At 61.8% G+C, this 20,539-nt stretch overlaps 1 protein-coding gene across 1 annotated transcript; it reads right to left on the bottom strand.

The window, feature by feature from the left end:
* Positions 1-32: 32 nt before the first annotated feature.
* On the bottom strand, positions 33-19,222 carry MAPK8IP1 (mitogen-activated protein kinase 8 interacting protein 1). Its single transcript, XM_027578053.2, has 12 exons — positions 19,001-19,222; positions 8,056-8,161; positions 5,850-6,155; positions 4,162-4,243; positions 3,061-3,873; positions 2,800-2,875; positions 2,062-2,234; positions 1,740-1,849; positions 1,531-1,647; positions 1,369-1,439; positions 1,139-1,237; positions 33-796 (listed from the first exon to the last, which is right to left on the bottom strand). The coding sequence occupies exons 1-12, from the start codon at positions 19,099-19,101 to the stop codon at positions 724-726; spliced, it is 2,127 nt and encodes a 708-aa protein (XP_027433854.1). The 5' UTR covers positions 19,102-19,222; the 3' UTR covers positions 33-723.
* Positions 19,223-20,539: the final 1,317 nt, after the last annotated feature.

Raw genomic sequence — 20,539 nt, 5'->3', positions numbered from 1 at the left:
AGCTGGGGGCGGGGGCAGGGAGACACACCCACTGCGGTCCAGACAGGAAATGGCACTTTAATAGGAGGGGCTGGGGGCACAGGACCAAACTGGGGCTACAGCCGAAGCAGCCAAGAGGCCCTGGCTGGCCCGGGCCTGGCCCGAAGCCTCCTTTTCCTGCTGGGCCGGGGGCCCTGCCGCAGCGCTCTTCTTCCCTGGTGAGGCCCCACACGTGCCAGGGGCCAGCGTGCCGGCCACCCAGAGGCCACACAAGTGACAGAGGGGGACAGGGACTTCACCCCCACCTGCCGCAAAGTCCTTGGGAGGTGGCTGGGCTCAGCCGGGCGCTGGGGATGGGGGGGTGGGGTGGGCACTGGCAGGTGGCATGGGCTTGGAGAAAGAACCAGAGGCCCTGGCAGGGGAAGCGACGCCCTGGGTGGGGCCAAGCCCTCGGCTCCTACGACGGACATCCTTCCTGGCCAGAGGCCTGCCACCCCCCCAGCCCCGCCGCCTCCCAGTCCCTGGGCAGCCTGCTCTGTCCTCCATAGATGCATCTAGTCCCATATATTACAATAAACTGCATTTGCCTCTCCCTAGAAACCCCGCCCTCGGCCAAAGGCCCCCACTTCCCAGTCCTCGGGTGGTGACGGGCGCCCCTCCTCGAGCAGTGCCTGCGTCCCATCAGCAGCCAGGTGTCCCAGCGCAGCCTGCGGGCCCAGGGATGGAGAGGGCGGGGCAGCGCGGCTACTCCAGGTAGATGTCTTCCGTGGGGCACGTGTACTCCACGAACTGCTTGTAGAACTGCTGGAATGCTCTCCTAGGAAGCAGGCAGACACCCAGGTGACGGGAAGAACCCCATTTCCACCTGCAGTTTTTCACCTGGAGCCTCGGCTCCCCGGGTAGGGCTTGGGCTTCCCGGGAGGGAGCTGCTCGCTCTGCTGTCCCTATGGGGTGCTTCCTGCGTGACACTGCCGTTGAAGGAGGGGCCCAACAGCTGGTCGGGAGCTTCTCCTCAAGGCCACCCAGCAGGGCTCGAGGCCACAAGGCGTGCAGAGCTGGGAGGGGAACTGGCATGTGCTCTGGGGCTGGGTGCCCGGCAGGGAACACGCACACGCACGCGCGCGCACACACGCACACACGTGCGCGCGCACACACATACCCCACGGATTCTGCCAGGGCTTTGGTGGATTCCTCGGAAACAAAGACATGGCAGGCAAACCGGTGGTCAGCGGGGTGCTTGGTGATGAACCCAAAGTACCTGTATGAGGAGAGCCATCTGTCTGAGGGCGGCGCGGGGGCTCAGCCCCCTCCAGACATACTCACAGACCCACACCCGACACAGCCCCAGGCCGTCCCCTCACACATCACTCTCTGTCCCCTCCCACTTACTTATTGTTCTTCGGATGGTATCCACAGAAAGAGATGTTTTTTAACTGGAAAAAGTGGCTACATTTATTCCCCTGCAGGAGGGAAATGAGAGGCAGAGTGTCATCAGCCGACAGGGGCCACAGGTGGGAGATCTGGAGGGGGGCGGGCGGCTGGGGCGGTCACCTTGGCCTCCTGGGAATCATCAGCCTTGACGCCGATCTTCACGCCCCGCATGCTGATCTCCAGGACGCAGCTGGATGGCGGGTTAAAGTGCACGGTGAGCCGGCGGGTGGTGGCAATCTGTGGGTGAGGGGCGGGCATCAGGCACTGGGCGCCCCTCTCCCCAGGAGAGGGCGGGGGTCCCGGGCCGGGGGGGCGCGGGGAACAGGCACCTTTTGCATAGCAGCACAGAGCACGTCGTTGCCCTTGTGGTAGGGAACCTGGACGGAGCCCAGGAACTTCACCCGGAACTGGTCCACCCAGTCGCTGGTTTTGGTCAGGGCTGGAAAGCAAGCGGGAAGTGAGGGCTGGCTGAGCCAGTAGAGGGGGTCGCAGTCCCCGGGTGTCCCAACTCGGCCGGGCCTCCCTTTTCTTGGTGGGAGACGCACCTAACGTCCCCTTTGCCAGGGCCCTCCCTGGGGCTTTGAAGTCATCTGGCAGCAAAGGGGGAATGGCAGGGGGGCCGGTGGCGCTGAGGAGGGGAAAAGATGCTACCTGCCATATGTTCCGGCTCCTTGGTGACCTCGATGGCATAGTAGGCGGGGAAGACCCCCCGGGCGCCCGTGCGCATGTTGTAGGCCTCGTACCAGTAGTCCTCAGCCTGCAGCTCCACCAGCAGAGGGTCGTCCACCTCGAGCTCCAGCTCATCTTCATGTCGAGGCACAAACCTGCCCCCCCACAAGGGCAAGGCAGGAATTCACCTGCAGGGCCTCCCCAGCCGGGTCATCTCTCCGCTCCCCACACAGCCCTGGGGGCAGGCGGCTGCCAGAGCGGCACCAGTTCAATAAACCTCCGTAAAGTCTCCTGGGTCTGTGCTCATGCTAGTTCCCGGGGAAGAGCAAGATCGCGCAGACGGGCACCTGCCATCCAGGAACTTGTGGGCTCAGGGAGGAGGTACCCAGAGCCACTCGAGAAACACAGAGGTAACAGGAGGTGAGCACTTCCCTGTGGAGGGCGGGCAGGGGTGTGCCTTGTGCATAGCTGGGCATCATCTCTGCCGGGCACCCTCCCCGGGCTCCGGCCCCCAGCCAGACGTGCGGCTCGGTCTCAGGCCCCAGCAGCACGGCCAAGGCCACACTGCCCTCAATTCCGCCGGGGTGGACCCTGGCCCCCTGGGGCTGAGCAGAGGGATGAACGCCAGCGTGAGCGCTGGGTCTAGGCCACGCAGGGATGGCAGCGGCTGGGACGGGTGGCCCCACTGTTGCCTGGCTGGCCCAGCCCTGCGACTCTTACCTGAATATGGCCCGGTGTGTCTGCTCCCGCTCCTCGCCATTGATGACACAGGAGAAGAGCCCGAAGGACTCTGCACCTGCAAGCGAGGGGGATGAGCTGGAGGAGAACCGACCCACTCCGGCTGAGGTCTGGCGGGGGGACAGGTAGCAGGCTCTCAGTCCTGACACCTTGAAGCAGACGGGCAAGGCCGCCTTCCAGGAACACCCTCGATTCGGCGCTGCCCCATCCCAGGCCCCCCCACCGCGCCCGCTGCAGACTCACTGGAGGAGCGAGAGCGGCCGCTCATGAAGACGTTCAGGAATTTCTTGGAGAAGTGGACGTCAGGCTCGTCCGGCGTGGAGTCCTCGGAGAGACAGGCCGGGGGCCGCGGCCGGGGGGCCTCCTCGTACTCCTCCCCGATGGCCGACTCATAGGGCGAGGAGACAGATGCACAGTTGTCATAGACGGTAGCCGAGTCGCTCTCGTCGCTGTAGTCTCCGAAGCATGGCCGCAGACTCACCAGCTCCAGCTGTGCGTGCTCATCCACCACCAGAGTGTACTTGACCGAGTCGTAGGACAGGGCGCTGGTGTCCGAGCTCAGCGAGGCCCGTGGAGGTGGCGGCGGCTCCCCGAGGCTCCCCCGCCACCCCCCGCCCGGCGGCTCAGCCCGCTCCGGGGACGACAAGCAGTCGAAGCCCTCGTCCTCCTCACTAATGGAGGGGTGCGGCCGGCCCGCCGCGGAGGGGTAGGCCGCAGGGTCTGGATCGGAGCTGACTGACATCCGGCTCTCGGCCGGCGGTAGGAAGGCAGACGTGGGCTCTGCAGGGTCCGGTGGCCTCTGCACCGGCGTCAGGTAGATCTCCTCGGTGGCCTCTAGCCGCACGTCCGCCTGGTAGTGGATGCGGTCTCGGTGCGAGTGGCCCCGGCTGCTTGGGGGGGCTGCGGGGGGGCCGCCGGGAGGGGCCATCTGTGTGGCAGTGCTGCGGCGGCAGGGGCTGTCGGTAGAGGTGCCTCGGTCCTTGGTGGTGGCGGGGCTGCTTGGGGGCGGCAGCTCATCGCTCAGGCAGATGTGTTCATGTGGAGGCGTCTGCTCCCCTGGAGGGCAGGCAGGTCAGTGCTCGAGGCAGGAGGCCTCGCCCTTGACTCCCAGGCCACCTGCCCCCTCCACTGAGCACGTGAAGGCTCCCGGGTGCTAGGCCACGGTGGGCTCTGGGGCCAGTGCTCTCACTCCCGTCCCAGCCGACTTCAGATGGGCCTGCTCAAGGCTGTTTGATGGACGGTTTACCGCACCTCGGCAAGATGGAGCCTGCCGGGTTGCTCTCTGCAGGGGAAACTGAGTCAGGGCAGGTGGAGGGCCAAGTAAGGGAAAGGGTCCTGACTTACCGGTCTTCAGGGGTGACGATGACCGAGACACCCGATCCTGCCAACTGTGCTTCTTGCCCAGAGAATTATTATTCAATGTGTCCTGTGCAGAAAACAAAAGGCCCTTGTGACAGAAGGCGTCAACAGTGCCCGGCACAGGGAGGTCCTGGCCCTGCCCCCATCAGGCCATCCCTAGGCCATTTGCTGCACCCCCCCACACACACACACACACACTTGCCAAGGGCCTCACCCCCAACCCTCCTTGAATAGCCAGGAGGGGTGGCAAATCACAGCCCTCCCAGCCAGACCTAATAGCTCTAGACGGCTCTCCCTCCTGGCTCAGGGAAGCTGGCCAACCCTTGGGGAGATGCTCTTATCAGCCTCAGCAAAGGTGAAGACCAGTATGTGTGGTGGTGAGTGGGGGAGGAGAGAGGGAGAAGCACGAGCCGTGTGAGGACAGAGCCAGACCCCAGTCCCAGACACAGGGGCTTTACATGGTAGATGCTCACTTCCAGCCAAGTCCTGGGACTCAGGAAGCTATGGCCTAGGGAAGGGGCAGGGATATCCTAGGAGAAGCTGAAAAAAGGACGAGGAAGGGTCTCGCAGCAGCTGGCCTGGGGGCCCGGGATGAATCATCCAAGTGATGAATCAATAGCATGGCTCCCCCACCCCTCCAGGAGCACATGACTTGAGGAATGACAGATGTAGTTGTCAGCAGCCTTCCTTCCTGGATCTCCCAGGCCGCCCAACCCACATCGTTGGTGCCCTGGGACCCCTCTCCACCACGCCTACAAACAAGGCTCCCCACAAACGATTTAGGCTCCCTCCCCTGGGAACACACTCATAGGCCCTCACATTCAGGAGTCTGGCTGCCAAAATCCACCCCAGAGGATTCTGGGAAAGGGACCAATCCTTTGCCTGCAGCCCCTGCACCCTCCACCAACAGCCCCACCTCCCTGAGTCCCTCTTCTGTACCTCTCCTGACTGGGCCTGGAAGACAAAGGGCCACAGCCGGCTCTCCCCCACCCTATTCAACCCTCCTTGGCATCCAGCCACCCAGCCCAGGGGCCCTGGGCCCCCAACTCAGCCAAGCAGCTCCGCCTCCCATGCCTCTTCCCTGCCTTCTGGGAATTCCCAGCTGCCCACATCTCGAACTGCCTGCCCCCCTCTTCACAATTCCTCATGACCTTCCCCCAGCAACGACCACTGTAGATGCTCTTTTCTCCAGGCCTGTTTCTGCCCTTCACCAGGACCTCCACACCCTAAAGGGGAAACCCTGCCTCAGCCTGAGGTCCCAAGCTCCAAACCCTTGCGACTAGCCCTCAAAGCTCTGTTCTGTCCCCAAGCCCCCACTGCTCTCCTTACCCAGATCCTTCCACTGTCCCTCTCGCTCCCTTCACTCCTTCAAACCCTCCTCAAGGGTCCAAACCCTGTCGGCCTGACCTGGCCCCTCTCCCTCAGGGCAGATCGTACCTGCCCGCGGAGACCACCTCCCCTGGGCCCTCCCCCTTGGGAAGTCTCACCAGGCCGACTTCTCCCAGCGCCCGCCCGCAGCTCCCTCTCCCACAGCCCCTCCTCGTTCCTCTAGCCCGCGCCCCGCACTGGGCCGCGAGTTGCTCGGCCCCCACCCCACCCCCCGCCCCACGCCTCGCGCGCGCGGCCTCAGGGCACCGCCCCTTCAGCCCCGCCCCACGCTGCCGGCGCCTCACCTGAGACCGCGGCACCTGCGGGAAAAGGTTGAGCGTGGTGGGCCGCTTGGGCCGATACGTGTCTCCGCCGCCCTGGCCCTGGCCCTGGCCCTGGCCCTGGCCGCGGGGCGCGGGCTCCTGGCGGGGCTCGGCCTCCGGCGGCCCCGCTCCCGGCCGCCGCGCTGCGCGCTCCTCCTCCTCCTCGTCGTCGTCCTCGGCGCCGGGAGTGTCCCCCGCCGCGTCGATCAGGTCCATCTGCAGCATCTCGGCCTGCAGTCGGCTCCCGGCGCCGCCGCCGCCCCCAGACAGCAGCCCGGCGCGCGGGGGCTGCGCGGCGCGGACGGAGGGGCGTCAGGGGGCGGGGCCGGGGCGGGGCCGAGGCCGCCGCGCACCGGCCCCCGCCCGGGCGAGTCCATTACCTCGGCCGCAAAGGGGGAGGGCACGGGAGAGAGGCAGGGGGCCCGGCGAGAGGGGGCCGCGCCCTCCCGCCCCCCGCGAGGATGCGCGAGACCGACTGCTCCCCAATCTAGTCGGCGCCTTTGGCAGTCCACACCGTCCCCTCCCCACGGTGCCCGCCTTCCTGACTCTCTGCACCCTCCCTTTCCCTTGGCAACGGCCAGTGACCTCACCGGGGTTGTAAGCCGAGCCCAGAGTGAGGTCACCGCTGTTGCCATGGGGACGCAGGGTCGCCAAGGAGTTCGGGCCCCACAAGGGATGGACGGGGGGGGGGGGGAGGTTAGTATTTGAAGGGGGCAGCGAGGAAAACTGGGAAAATAGTCTCAGCCAGGCGGAGGATATGGAGGGAGGGCGGCAGTGCGAACAGGAGGACCTAAGCGCGGCCGGAAGAGGGGTGCCGGGGGGAAGGGCGGGGGGGCACCCGGACGCGGCACCTCTCCACAGTCCGAGGCCCCTCCAACCTGAGGTGTTCCCTCGGGCCATCCTAAAACTCGATAACTAGTCTACTTTCAGCTCTGCCACGAACTCCCCAGCACCCTGGACAGATCCCCTGCCCCGCCCCTGCCCCCAGCATTCCCTCACCTGTTAACTGCCTTCCAGCTTCCCAGGGAGGTGAGGACTCACTGGCGACAGTGTGTGAAAGCCCCCTAGAGCTTGTCTAAGGCCCCACAGGGTACACCTCCAGCTAGTACTGCCTCAGGGCCCTGGCTGGTCGCAGGGACCACCCTCTCCAAAACTCTGCTGGTGTGTGTTGGATGAAGGGGTGGTGTGGAATTCCGGAAGAGGTGTGTGACCTTAAGAGAAGCTACCTCAGGGCCCTGGGACCATTCCCTACCCTTGCTGGCCTGGTCAGAGCGGGGAGGGTTGGGGCAGGGGGTACTGCAGGGTCATCCTCACCCCTTGGTTTCCTCTTGCCTGGCAGAGCTTACAGAATCTCCGTAACAGGCAACAGGAGGTCACCCGGAAGCAGGCACCGCCCCCCCTCCCCCTCACACGGCAGCTCTCCTTTGCTAACCATTCTCCTAATACCACCTCTGCTTTGGCCACCCACCCTGCTGGGGGCTTCCAGAAGCTCTGGGCTCTGCAACCTAGTCCTGTGCTTTGCCTCCCGTTTCCTGGCCAGTGGCCCCTTCTTCCTGTTCTGAAAAGACACAGGGGGATCCCTGTCTGACTCAAGCTACCCAGATGCTGAGGACCTCCTGGCAGGATTCAGAACTCAGGGAACGGACAGAGCCATCTGTCCTCTGAAAAAGCCAGGAGACCAAAAGCAGCGGCAATGCTGGGTTAACCCTCCAGAGGAGCCTTCAGAACGGGGGGCTGGGGAGGGTGTGTGGGGCTGTGTGGCGTGGTTTGGTGCAATGGCAGCTGAGGGAGGGCCTTGGCTCTTTTTCTCCTGTCCCGAAGCACTGCAGATTCCACCAGACTCCACCCTTGCTCTGCCTCAGGCCCTCTGCCAAGGCCGCTCTGGAAAGGGTTTAGGGTAGTCCTGATCCTTCCTTTAAGCCTGGCCCTAACTGCTACTGCCTTCCATCTGAAGACCTCCTGCCCTCTCCCTTCTTGTGGGCAGTTGAGGGAGCTGCCTCTTGCCTTGGCCCCCCTGGCAAAAACAACCAAAAACTCCTGATTGAGCACTTCATTTCATTTCATGAGGATGCCATATAGACCCTGAAGGCCCTTTTGTAGATATGGGGATGCCTTCACTCCTGTCCCAACCCACCCTGTCCCTCACAGTCTCCCGCACCCCCCGGGGCTCCTGAGAGCCGGCTCTTACCCGCAAGGACAGAGTGTCTTTGCACTGCAGGCTAATGCCACACTCCTCGGTGATCTCTGAGAGGTCTTCATCCTCAAACTCCTCCAAGCTGATGTCATGGGTGAGCCTGGTGAGCATAGGAAGCCGAAGTTACCAACCCAGGGGCATTACTTAGCCCACGGAGGTCTTCCTAGTACCTCTTCTAAGGGGCGGCCCCTTGAAGGCAGATCACAGCCCCCAGAGGATGGGACTTGGTGTCCACCTGCACTGAGGCAAGGGGTAACAGGCAGGGAAAGGGGAGGCTCCAGGTTACTCCCACTCCTCCCGGCTGGGAGCTATCCACTCTGTTGCCAACCAGGAGGCAGTGCCTGGAAGGCCCAGCTGGTCAGAGCCTTGGCTCGGCCAGAGAAATGCCTCCCAGGGTCAAGGCAGGTGCCGAGGCCAGTTCACCCACGGAGAATGCAGAGTTGAGAAGCGACTCCAAGGGATGCCTGGAGTAGGGGGTTCCCCGTGCAACCCCTGCAGCGACAAAACCCCAGGTGCTGGCAGAGGCCCCTCCCCAGCCTCAGGAGAGTGCTCCATGCCCCTAGCCCAGGAAGACCAAAGCCTCTTGAGCCCTGTGAGCAAGTGAAGGGAAATCTGGTGTCAATGTGGCGAGTTTCAGCCTGTTCCATGAGAGACTACACCCCCATTCTGGGTTCTTCATTTCATCTCTTCAACCACAAGATTGCTTGCCCAGCGCACAGACCCTGAACAGAAGGCTGCAGAGGGCTCAAGGAAGGCCCGAAGTTGGGGCTAGAGGTGTCATGAGCTCAGGGGACAGACCAAAGCACATCGGTACCACAACTCTAACTGGCTGTGCCAGAACCCTCTCCCCCCGCCCCCCAGGCCAGTGCTGTGCCCCCAACCCCACTGCAGCGACTGTCGGCTTGTCCCCAGCGCCTGGCTCACCACCAGCCCTGGGCACTCCACCTGGCTTGGTGTGGCTGGGATGTTTGGGAGAATTCTGTTGGAGGAAGTTGGGGCCAGTTCTGAGCCTTTTTCCAAATAACACCAGGAGATTGAGACACAGAGCAAGGGACACCCAGGAGTCCAAGGTCACCCAGGAGAGGTGGTGACCCAGCCCCCGGGGGGGACCTAGGAGGCCCACACCCCCTGCCTCTTGCCTCAGTCAGACCAAACAGAGACCCAGAGCTCCATGGAGCTGCCCCCCCGGTGTCCCCCGCCCACCAATCCCTATACGCCCTACCAGCGCTCCCACTGATCCTCCAACCAGCTGTCATTGTCTGGGCTTGAATCCATCTTCAGCACCAACTTCATGGAGAGCCCTGCCCGGCCGGGGGGCTGCAGGGCCCCAGGGCCACCCTCTCATGCCCAGAAAGGTTGGGAGGCCTGGGCTCAGGGCAGGGCTGGGGCCTTGGGCCTCCACTGCCTGGGCCTGCCTGTCTGCGTCCTGCCCGCTGCAGAAGCCTGGGGAGCTCATTAAAAATAGATGGGCCAGCAGAAGAGGCAGTGGCTGCCGACCTGGGCCCCAGCCCCAGCACTTCCCAGCCCAGCCCTCAGCTGCAGGCAGCTGCCTTCCCAGCCCGGGCCGCCCCGCAGTGGCGCTGAAGCTGAAGCCGCCCCTGGTTGCCACCTCCCCCTCGGGATCGGGTTACTGCAATCGAAGCTACCGGCTCTACCTGCCCTTCTAATGCCCCTGTCGGGGGCTGCGGTGGCCCCCCTCCCTGGCCCAGGCTCATAAGCAGATGGCAGAAGTCTGGGATGTCTCCCCCCAAAAGCCAGCCCTGATCTGCTTTAAAGGGCCAGCACCACATTCAGGGTGCCCGGTGGTAAGATGGGGGGGGCTTCTGAAATTTTCCATGAATGGATGCCCCCATCTACACGGCAATGCGCTCAGCCCTCACACCTCCTCAGGGAGGCTTCTGCGGGCCCAGGCAGCATCCAGACAGTGGCAGATGACCGAGGAGGGTCTGGACTGCCTCTACCGACAAGCTGGATGCACGACAGAACCCCGCCACCCCCGCAGAGTTTCATCCTTCAGCACCCAGGACGTGCCTATGGGCACAGGAGGCTCCATAGCCAGGGCTAAGGACAGAGCAGGTGTGGACCTCTCAGGGCAGGGCTGGAAGGTAAAGAGCTTTCTGTCACCGTGGAGCGCCATCCACAGAAGCTGGTAGGCCCCGGAGGGAACAGCAGAGAGGGCTTCTGACCAGGATGAGGGAGCTGGACAGATGAGGTGCTCCTTGAGACCGGGGAGGAGGACCCAGGGGCTGGCACCAAGTAGGTGGTCAAAAAGCCCGGCTGCCTGGACAGTCAGAGAAGGCACTGCAGGGACTCTGCCAGCATCAGGGAGCTGCAGGATCACGGGGCATCTGACCCAGAGGTGCCCTCAGGTGCCCCCTGCTCTGCCAGGAATCCCTGCACACCTGTGCACCTCCTCCTCCTCTCTGCCAGGTCCTGGCCCGGCTCCTGTCTCCGCAGCCCCAGACCTCCCCACTGGCCTGCTCACCTCAGTGCCCCCATACCAGAAGCACTCCACCCCATCCACCACCCTGCAAAGCTGCCAGAAACACCACCCTTCTGTCCCCCCCCCCCCACTCACAATCCCCTAAGGTTCCCTGCTAGTGGCCGACCCCTTGGCTTGGCATTCAAGGCCTCCAGCTCTGGGTGTGGCTGCATGTGCTTCCTGCACCTGCCTCCCCGGGCTCTAGTCCAGGGCTTGCTTCTCGAGCTGTGCTTGCTGGAGAAGGTTCAGTTAAGCCCACTCCTCCAGGAAGCCATCCTAGCCACACCCCCCCCCCCCCCCCCCGCCGTGCCAGTGCCTTACAGCCCGCCTGGCAATGTTCATTGGTCCCCGGGCAACCCCTCACTTGTGGCTGGTGTCACCATCTGTGTGGATGCAAGGCAGTGTGGTGAGACAGACAGAACCAGGCCTCTGTCAGACACCCCACCGGGCTGCTCCGAAGGTGGATGGAGCTCGCACTGCCCACCCTCGTACCCAGCAGGTGAGGCACGCGGGCCCCCACCCGCCCGGCTCCAGCTGGGCTGCATGCTCCTGGAGGCTAAAGCTGGTGGGTCATCTTGCACACGCGAGGCCCCGAGTACACGCCTGCCAGATGTTTGTCGGCGGACATCCTTAGCATCTGCCTGCTCCTCCCCAACCACAGTGTTCAGGGCAGGCCCGCAGGGGAGCTTTCTCAGCTCATCTCTACACCCTCAGCATTACCCTGTATCCCACAGACCGGGATGGCAGGTCTGGGGGCAGGCAGGACAGCCGTAGCCTCCTTTACAGCGAAGGGCACTGAGGTTAACTGGACGGTAGCGGGGGGAGCATGGGGCCGGGCCTGAAAGCCCGCACCGGCTTCCAGCTCCAGTGGGGCAGGTGAAGGGAGTTTCTTATCTGACTTTTTCCTCCTAAGTGTGGCAGGATGGCAGAACAGTCCCCGCAGCAGGCTTGGGGACAGGAGGTGCAGGATCAAATCCTGGCTCCTTCACTTAGGACTGGCCGCTCCATTTCCTGAGCAGCTGTCGTGCCCCGGCCGCCAACTGGCTTCGTGCTCTGCGTCTCCTTCAGTCCTCACCACCACCTGGGGAGATGGTCTTATTTTGCCCATTTTCCAGATGAGGAGCCCTAAGGCTCCGACAGAAGGTGCCGTGAGGTTTCCCATAGCTGCGCACCCCCTCAAGGGCGCCGCTGGGGATTCCCCGAGTGGAGCGGTTGTGAGTTGGAGTGCTGCGAGGGGGCCACAAGCAAGGAACAAGGGGACGGACTGGTCAGGCAGTCGCCTTTGCAAGTCACCCCCCACCTGCCCTGCCCCTGCCCTTAGCTCTGCTTTTCCAGGCACTGGATGTTCTGGGTCTCCGTGGGTGGGGTGGGGGGAGGTGGGCTTCGTGGAGGGAAAGCTTAACAGACCCTTGGGCCCTCCAGGCTCAAGGCAGGCAACTGTGGGGAGGAAGGGAGGAAGAAGAAGCTGCAGGGGAGGAGGGAAGAGGGGAAGGAGGGAGGCTGTCCCCTCCTGATCCCACCAGCCCACCTTTCCCCTGCAAACTGGAGCCCTGAGCACCAGGGGGCCGTCTCCAGCTGCATCACACAAGCCCCCGCAGGTCGGCGTCCCTCACCTCCAGATCTGGAGGCCTCAGAAGCAGCCTGTCCTCGGCGCTGCTTGTCCGAGCTTCCCGAGGTCTCATCCAGGTTACCGTTCGGTGGCTCTGTGTCATGAGTTTGCTCTCCTGGGACCTCCCTGACCTCTGGAGTCTATCTTTATATTTGAGGCCCTTCTTCCTGCATGAACCTCACCTCCCACTCTGGTGCCCCAGTCCTCTCTCCTGGCCAAGCTGGGTCCTCACTGCGTTCTAAACATGCCGCCAGTGCTCCCCACCTCTTCCTGCGATGAGCTCTCCAAAATGAACAAACACGCCCTCGCGCGTGGGTGCTTACTCTGTGGCCTTTCCCCTTCCACGTGCCGTCACGTCTCCCTGCAGTCCTCCTCGTCCCACCAACAGCAGCCTAGCCCGCTCCAATTCCTCCTCCCAGCAGTGGGCTGGGTTAGGAGTGCGTGCAAAGTATGGGTTAAGTGGCAAAGGCTTTAGCTGAGTAAGGCTGAACCTGAGCCAGGCATTTGGCTGTCCAGAGGCCATTCCTGTCTCCCCATTCCTGGCTGTCTGGAAGCGGCATCAGGATGCCCCTGAGGGACCCTGGGTCCCGGCCATGGTGCCCACGGGCCCCTCTCATAACTGAGAGCATCTGTGGTTCCAGTGTCCAGCCTGTCCCTCTGTGGCCCTGTGCATGCTGAGCCAACAGCTGGCTCCCAATGGGTTCTCCGCTAGGCAGTTTCCCCACTTCCCACCGGCTCCTCTACGGGCCACTTTCCACGGGGCAACCAAAAGCAACATCTGACACACAAATCTGGTCTGGTCACCCCTCCCCAGCTCAGAATCCCTTAGTAGCTTTCCCTGGCCCTTAGGGAAAGGGGCGCAAATTCCCTGTGGCCTGAAGGCTCAGGAGGGCCCCCCTCCACTCTAGGGTGTCATCATCGCCCCCCCCTGCCCTGCCCACCCCCCTCCAGCCCCAACCAGCTCCCTCAAAACCTTCCCTGACTTCCCTGACCAGGCAAACAGCCCTGCTACTGGCTCTCTTAGGCGCACCTGCTGGGGTTTCTGACCACTGTGATTATAGCTTTGGGTTCTGCCACCAGTGGGCAGCTCCCCTTGGAGGCAGCTGGTCCACAAGGCAGGACCATGTCTCTGTTTTGATCAACAATGTGGTGCCTGGTAGCTACTTAATAAATGTTGACTGAGTGAACCAAAGGTCCTTCTAGCTTTTCCCCTTAAAATTCTCTAAGTCAGTTGTCCTTCCAGCGCAACTTTCTGTGTTCCCACCTACGTCAAAACCCGGGGCAGAATGTGCAAGCGGGGTGGGGGTGAGCCCTCAGCTCTGAGTGGACACTGGGGTCAGGCGAGGTTTATTCCTCTAGTCCCTACCTCCCTCCCCGACCATGTCCACGCTGGAGTCCTCACCAGCGAGCGAAACGCTGAGTCCAACCCTGGAAACAAGTCCTCAGGGCCAATCCCTACTTGGGGTTATAATGTGTCTGATGGGTTTACAGTGCTGGGTGCTGATAATGTAGCCGGAACTCTGGGATCCAATGATTGGGCTTTTGAAAAGCTGCCCTGAGAAAACAATCCCACATGTGGAAACCTTTATACCCAAGGATGCGTATTTTGCATAACTGCAGACTGAAAACAACCAAATAGCCAAATAGCTCAGCACGGGGCGGGGGGGGGGGGGGGGGGGGGGGGGGTTGCTGGTTAGATGGGGGCTGTCGGGGGTTGGAATATATCATCCAGTCTCTCGGACAAGCATTATAAAGCCTGGGCATGAACGTGGAAAACCGCAACTGGCATAACGAGCAAAGGGAACGGAGGACCCCATGGTTTCACGTGAGGAATCACACGCAGCAAGAAGCACGAACACGGACATGCCTGTGAGGTCTGGTGGGACCTGGGGAGATCTCTTCTCCTCTGCTCCCCCCCGAGAAGCTTTCTGGACTGGGTCATGCCAGCCTGGCCCCAGGCTCCCACTTGGGGTCTGGGGCTGCTGGCCCTGTCGTGGAGCACTTTCCTGAGGGCAGGGGGCCCTCATGTTCCACTTGGCACCGACTCCCTACCCTTGTTCCAATGCGTGCACAGAGCCCAGGCCCTGGGACACCGCCGGGAGGAAGGGGCAGAGGAAGGACGGTGCTGGCTGCTCTGGGTGCCCGGATGAGGCAAGGCCCACAGTCAGGGCTGGGAGAAGACTCTCCAAAAGAATACAAGAGGAGGGCCAGGGGACAGAGATAACATCCTAGAATGGGTAAGAACCCCTAAGTGGGGATGGTGGCAGTGACCCCATTTTGTAGGATCCGGCGGGGCGGGGGGGCCAAGCCAAGAATCCAGAGGCCGACTTCAAGGCTCCAACATCAAAGAGGCGAGGGGGCGAAGACCCTGCGTGGTCATGTCTGGGCAAGTGAGGCAAGTCAACACTCTGGCCCCACTTTGGGGTTCGCTAGGAGCACATTCTACCCCAGATTCTGCAGGGCTCGGAGTTGGGGGGAGGGTGGCTCCAGCAGCAACAGCGGTTCCAGAACTCCTCCCCGCCGCCGAAACAAGGCTGCTGGAACCAGCCTGGTGGCCACGTCCTACACCAGCTCCCTGCTCTCTGCTGCCCCCTGGGTAGTAATGTCCTCTCTGAGGCTTTCGGGGCCACCTCTCTAAGCTGAGACTCCCAGGGTCTCTGGCCCCAGCCCCATCCTCTCCAGTGACCCCAGGCCCCCAGCCAACTCTGCCTGAATGCTCCAGTTGGGTCCCCAGTGCCACCAACCTCAAACTCAGGAGGTCTACTAAGTTCACCTCCCTGCCTGCCACGCCTCTCATCTCCCACAGGGCAACCCATCTCCAAGGGGCCCAGCATCATCCTGGACTCCTGCCTCCCCAACCCCTTCAACCAGATACCTCCCCCAGTGGGCTAACCCTCCCACCCCCGAAATCGTCCTCACGTCCTCTCCTGCCCCTTCCTGTCACACGCAGGATGGCCAGCCTCCCAGTGGTTCCCTGCCTGCCTGTCCATTCTCTACCTAGCGGCCGGTGTGACCTTCCCAAGACAGCGATCCAATGCTGCCATTCCTGCTAAATCTTTGCCACTGCCCACTGACCCGCAGGCCTGGGCTTCCCTGGGCCTCTGGCCTCAGTCACTGTCACACCAGCCAGCCTGTCTAGTAAGGCCTCGTCTGTCTGTCTGACTCCCCTCTACACCTGCATGACAGTCAGGCCCACGGCTGTGCCTCTGGAGCATCTGTCCAGGGAGCCCTCCAAAGTGCAAGTATTTGTTGAGGGAAGCGAAGGAATGGCCACGTGTGTGTATAATCCCATGAAGAGATAAACGAGGAGGTCTCTGCGCCTCTCGGTAGCCACATCTCTCATCTGCAGGGCAGCTTGGGGAGGTTGAAACCACACCATCCTGGCAGTCACGAGGCCTGGGGTCTGCCACTCATGTGCTGTGTGTTCTTGGGGAAGCCACTCACCCTCTCCTGTCTCCTCCTCAGTAAAGGGGGGGCAGTCGGGATGAGCTGATTTCTGGGGTCCCCTCATCCAGAGCTCTCCTCCCCCATGTCCAGGGCAGAGGACCCGCTGTACTTTCCCGGAGCATCCTTCGTCCCTCCCACATGGCCCGCTCCACCGCCCCTCCCCTTTACCCCACCCCGCCCCCAGCTCAGTGTAGCCAAAGGCTATGTTTCTAAAGTCTCTTTTCTAGAGTTTTCCTTCTAATGAACATGTATCACTTGAATGTTAAATTCTCTCTTCTAAGGCGCCTGGGTGGCTCAGTCGTTAACCGTCTGCCTTCGGCTCAGGTCATGATCCCAGGGTCCTGGGATGGAGCCCCACGTCGGGCTCCCTGCTCCGCGGGAAGCCTGCTTCTCCCTCTCCAGCTCCCCCTGCTTATGTTCCTGCTCTCGCTATCTCTATCAAATAAATAAGTAAAATCTTTAAAAAAAAAATTCTCTCTTCTAATTTTGTAAGTTACAGAAGTAATCTATAGCTCCTTGTAGAAATAAGTCAAATCATAAGAGCAGTGTGTCAAATAAGTGAAATCCCTCCCCCAGTACCACATCTACAATAACAGGTAACTGACTGGAGCATTTCTATCATCAGAAGGGGGGGGGGAGAAGAACACCCATCTTTTTAAACCAACTAGCAACAAACGGACGCTCTCTCTCCAGCCTCCTCATCCACAGTGTGCTTACCCCCTGCACACACTCTCCCCGACTAGTTCCAGGCTCTCTTTTCAGGGTGGCTCCGAAATCAGACTACCTGCATCCAAACCCCAGCTCTGCCACTTACCTAGCCTCTGGAGGCCTCGGTTTCCTCATCTGCAAAGTGGGGATAATAGTAACGCTCTGTTTATATGGCTCTGGTGAGGACGAAACGCTCTTGCATAGAAAGCCCTTGGAGGGGCGCTGGGCAAAGTGAGCGCCTCCCAGGGACTGGCGCGTCCCCTCCTTATCCTCTGACAGCAGAGTCTGTTACTCTCTGAGCTCCAGGAGGCCTTCGCACACCTGATCCTGCATAATCAACCAGTAAGGCATTCTTGAGCACCGACTCTGTGCTGGACACTGCGCAAACCAAAGTTTAGGTATTGTGTCCTCTGCCTTCTGGAAGTGGACAGTGGTGCAGGGGACGCACACGTAGTAACAACCACAGCCCTCGAAACAGCCAATACATGCTGTCCCATCCAGGTCCCAGGACCGTCCTGAGCAGGAGCCAACCCTGGCATCGTAGAGAAGAAACGGGGGCTCAGGGGGTTAAGTGCCCAGTCTTGGGGCACACAGCTAGGAAGGCTGAGCCAGACTGCAAACCCGGGCCAGTGGGATCCATGACCCCACCAAAGAGCTGTGAGAGAGCAGTAACCACCCAGGGTTAACCCGAGCTGGGTGAAGGGCTGTGCAGGGCAGGACAAAGGAAAGGTCAGCGGGGGCTGCTGGAGCAGGCAGGGCGGGCCATGTGGGGCTGGAGACACTGCCCTTATTATTCCCAGAAGCTGGCCTTGTCCCCACAGCCAGGCCACAGTGTCCTGGAGGGCTGGCCCACGCCTTAGCCTTGGCGCGCTGCTGTTCTCACCCACCTGGCCCCGATAGAACACTCTCCCTGGCTGGTATCCACTTCATCGGTTCCCCTCACTAAAGCATCCATGATAACCTGCACTGTCACTGGGGATCTGGAAGCAGGTAGAGGGAGGCAAGGCTGTCCTTTGGGCCCGAGACAGGGCCTGGAGGCTGAGTGGCCAGAACACACACAGACAGCCCCAGGCTCTGACTTCCTCAGGGGCCCTCAGGCAAGCCACTGCCTTACTGAACCTCAATCTTGTCATCTACAAAATGGGCAGACCGATACCCACGCCCATGAGGGTAAATGAGCCTGCACTGGGAATGCTCTGAACAGTAATGAGCTATATAAATGCTCACCAGCATGGAGGGCGGACACTTGTTGAACACCGACTTGATGCACACTAAGGAATCAATATTAATTAGCTCACCTGACAGATGGGACTGGCGGGTCACTCAGCTAGAAAGCGGTGGAGCTCAAATTTGAACCCAGGTTCTTCTAAGCAGTTCCACTGCAGAGGGGCCTCCTGGTAGGCAGACAATATTTGCCTCTCGGCATTGCGGGTCATGCCAGGGGGAACCGGTCTCAGACCTCAGCCTCATGACCACAGGCACCAACCACAAAGGCCCCAGTCCCAGAGCCCTCACGCTTGGCCTCCTCCATCTGGTCCCCTCCCTCTCTTCTTCCCGGCTCCTCAGCTCAGGGCCTCAAGGGAGGTTTCCAGTGCTGATGATGCCATTAGAGATCCCCAGGGGTCCCTACCCACCTGAGGGCCAGGGAGCCAGCAACCCCTTGGTCAGAGAGGGGCTGGCGCCAGAGCCCAGCTGGGGCCTGGCTGGGGTGAGGGGCCCAGGAGAGGGGAAGGCGCCAGTTCGTTAGATGGAGAAACAATGGGGTAAGTCTAGGCCTCCTCTTAGGCTCTGCAGCAGTTACACCCTCCTCTTCCTCCTCTCCAAACGGGGCCAGGATTATGATGGAGGGATATCCATCCCTTCCCCACAACACCCACTGTCCGCCTCTCTAAAATCCACCTTCCAATACCAGATAGTGGGCAGAGAGTGGGGTGAAGGGGAGCTCAGAGCATGGTCCTGGGTACTTGCTCCAGCAGGAAAACCTTCCACCCAATGTCCTTGGCTACTCCTGGGCTGTCCAAACCAGACTTCCCCAACCAGAACTGGGCGTGGAGTCTCCTGGTTGAGTCTGAGCCTTCTGCACCTGCACACACCTGACCAGGTCAGTGCCTGCTCAAATCCACAGAGCATCCTGGCCATGCCAGTCTTGGGAGTTAGCCCCTCTGACCAGACAGGGCTGGGGGAGGGGTCCACGACTTCCTCCTTCCAGCACCAAGGTTGTCAGTTGCCCTGTGAAACTGGGACCCACGAGGCACCCCAGCCTGCTCCCATCTCTATTCAGAAGCTTTCGGACTGGGCATAAGGAAAGCCTTAGCCTGCCTGCCTCCTCCGGGATCTCAGTCCAGACCCCAGGCCCTGCCGCAGTCCCAGAGTCGGGGAGAAGGCGGCTTCCGCGCCCCCTCCTCCAATTCCAGCTCGGAATCTCCTAGCCTAGGACATGGAATGGCGGAGGGAGCTGCACCACTGGCTATGCAGCGGCTATCAGCCTGGACTTGAGGCTGAGGGGGGTTTCTGGGGACTCTGTCCAGGGAGGAGACCCCATCCCCACGCCGCCCTCTCGTTCTCGGGATCGGTGTGTGTGTGTGGGGGGGGTGTGGGTGTGTGTGTTGGGAGCTGGGGGCCGGGGGCGGCGCGGAAGCCGGAGCAGATCCGCCCGGGCTGAAGGGCGGGGCGCGGCGGCCGGGGACTCTCACCTGAAATTGGGCGGCGACGCGATGTGCAGCCCCAGGAACGGGGAGGCGGCAGGCGGGGACGCGGCCCCCCCGCTCAGGCCGCCGCTCTCTCGCTCCGCCATTCTCCGGCACAGCCCTGGCCATCCGGGCGGAGCGCGGCGCAGAGGCGGCGGCGGCGAAGGCGGCGGCGGCGGAGGGGAAAGAGGCGGGGGCGCGGCGAAAGGCCGCCGCCGCCGCGGGGCTCGGCTGGGGCGGGCGCGGCGGGCGCACCTGCGCAGGGCAGGGCGCGGCTCCGGACCGCGCGCCGCTCTCGGGACTAGCGCGAGCTCCGCCGCGCGCCCCCGCGCCGTCGCCGGGGTCTCGTACGCTCCGCCCCCGCCCCGCCCCCGGCCCCGCGAGCCCCGCCCCGCCGGCGCTCTCCGAGGTGCTGAAGTGGCGGCGCAGCGGCCCCTGGGCTGGCCCAGCCCGGCTCTGAGTCCCACACTGAGGACTCTGCCCTCTTCCCCATCCGGCAAGGTCCTCGTGTCCTGCGGGTTCTGCCCCTCGGGTGGGCCTAGAGCCCGGGTATAAGGGAATTGATGGCGGGACGCTGGTCCCCAGGGCCCTAGTTGGTCCCCAGCAGCAGACAAAGAAGGCGGACAGGAAAGGAGGGTCATTGGAGGAAGGCAGAGAAAGGCGAGATGGTGTCGGGTGTGGGCTAGAGCAAGCCAGGTTTGGAGTCAGGTGGTGTGAAGCCTGGCTTCCCAAGCGAATAGGTAGTGTGGCCTTGCATTAGTGACTTCACAGTCTTAAGTTTGATTTTCTCATCTGTGAAATGGGGACAATAATGGTCCCTCTCATGGTTGTGGTGAGGATGAAAAGTGATACAAGTATGTGGTCACTGGAGGCAGGGAACACTCCACCTCCTGCTAGGATCCAGGTCTCACTTGAGGGACCCTCTCATGGTCTTTCCCTAGAGGGTCTTCTCGCTAAGATTGACCCAAGCTCCCCTTCAGCCCCGAACAGCTATTAATGGTGAACTGAACCCTTCCTCTTGGCTTCTCTGTTTCTCCTCCCTCACACCAGGACTTTCCCAGATTTCTCTCACTTCTCACTTAGCACCTCAATTGCATGTCCTGCAGAGCACCTCTCTTTTGCACCCACAGACACCCCATGGCTGGCTTCTCACATTCTAAGACTAGGAGCCAGCCTTTATTCCTGCTGCCATAGTTGACTTCTTGGGATTCTTCTTGCGGTTTTTCTGTTCCCTCCAAGATGTCTAACCTCTGCCAGTTTCGGCCATGGGTCCCTTCTGGTCTATCCCCTAAGAGGGCTAAGCCCGTGAGTTCTTCTACAGAACACAGACTACTGGACACTCAAACTGCTAGCCAGGGCTAGGGCCCCAGCTTTGGTGGGTCAAGAGCCTCCGACCAAACCTCACTGGTCTCTCTGGCCTCCTGAGAACTGCAGAGGCCTGTCCTTACCTCTCTCTGAACAAGGGGCAGAACAAACTGTTTCACAGCTTCTGGGATCCTATTTGCAAATCTGGACTGCTTACTGATGTCACCCCCTTTTCCTTCA

Source organism: Zalophus californianus, chromosome 11 (genome assembly GCF_009762305.2).
Source record: "Zalophus californianus isolate mZalCal1 chromosome 11, mZalCal1.pri.v2, whole genome shotgun sequence".
NCBI classification, from domain to species: domain Eukaryota; kingdom Metazoa; phylum Chordata; class Mammalia; order Carnivora; family Otariidae; genus Zalophus; species Zalophus californianus.
The sequence above is the reverse complement of the archived record's forward strand: the minus strand, read 5'-3'. Positions and strand labels throughout refer to the sequence as shown.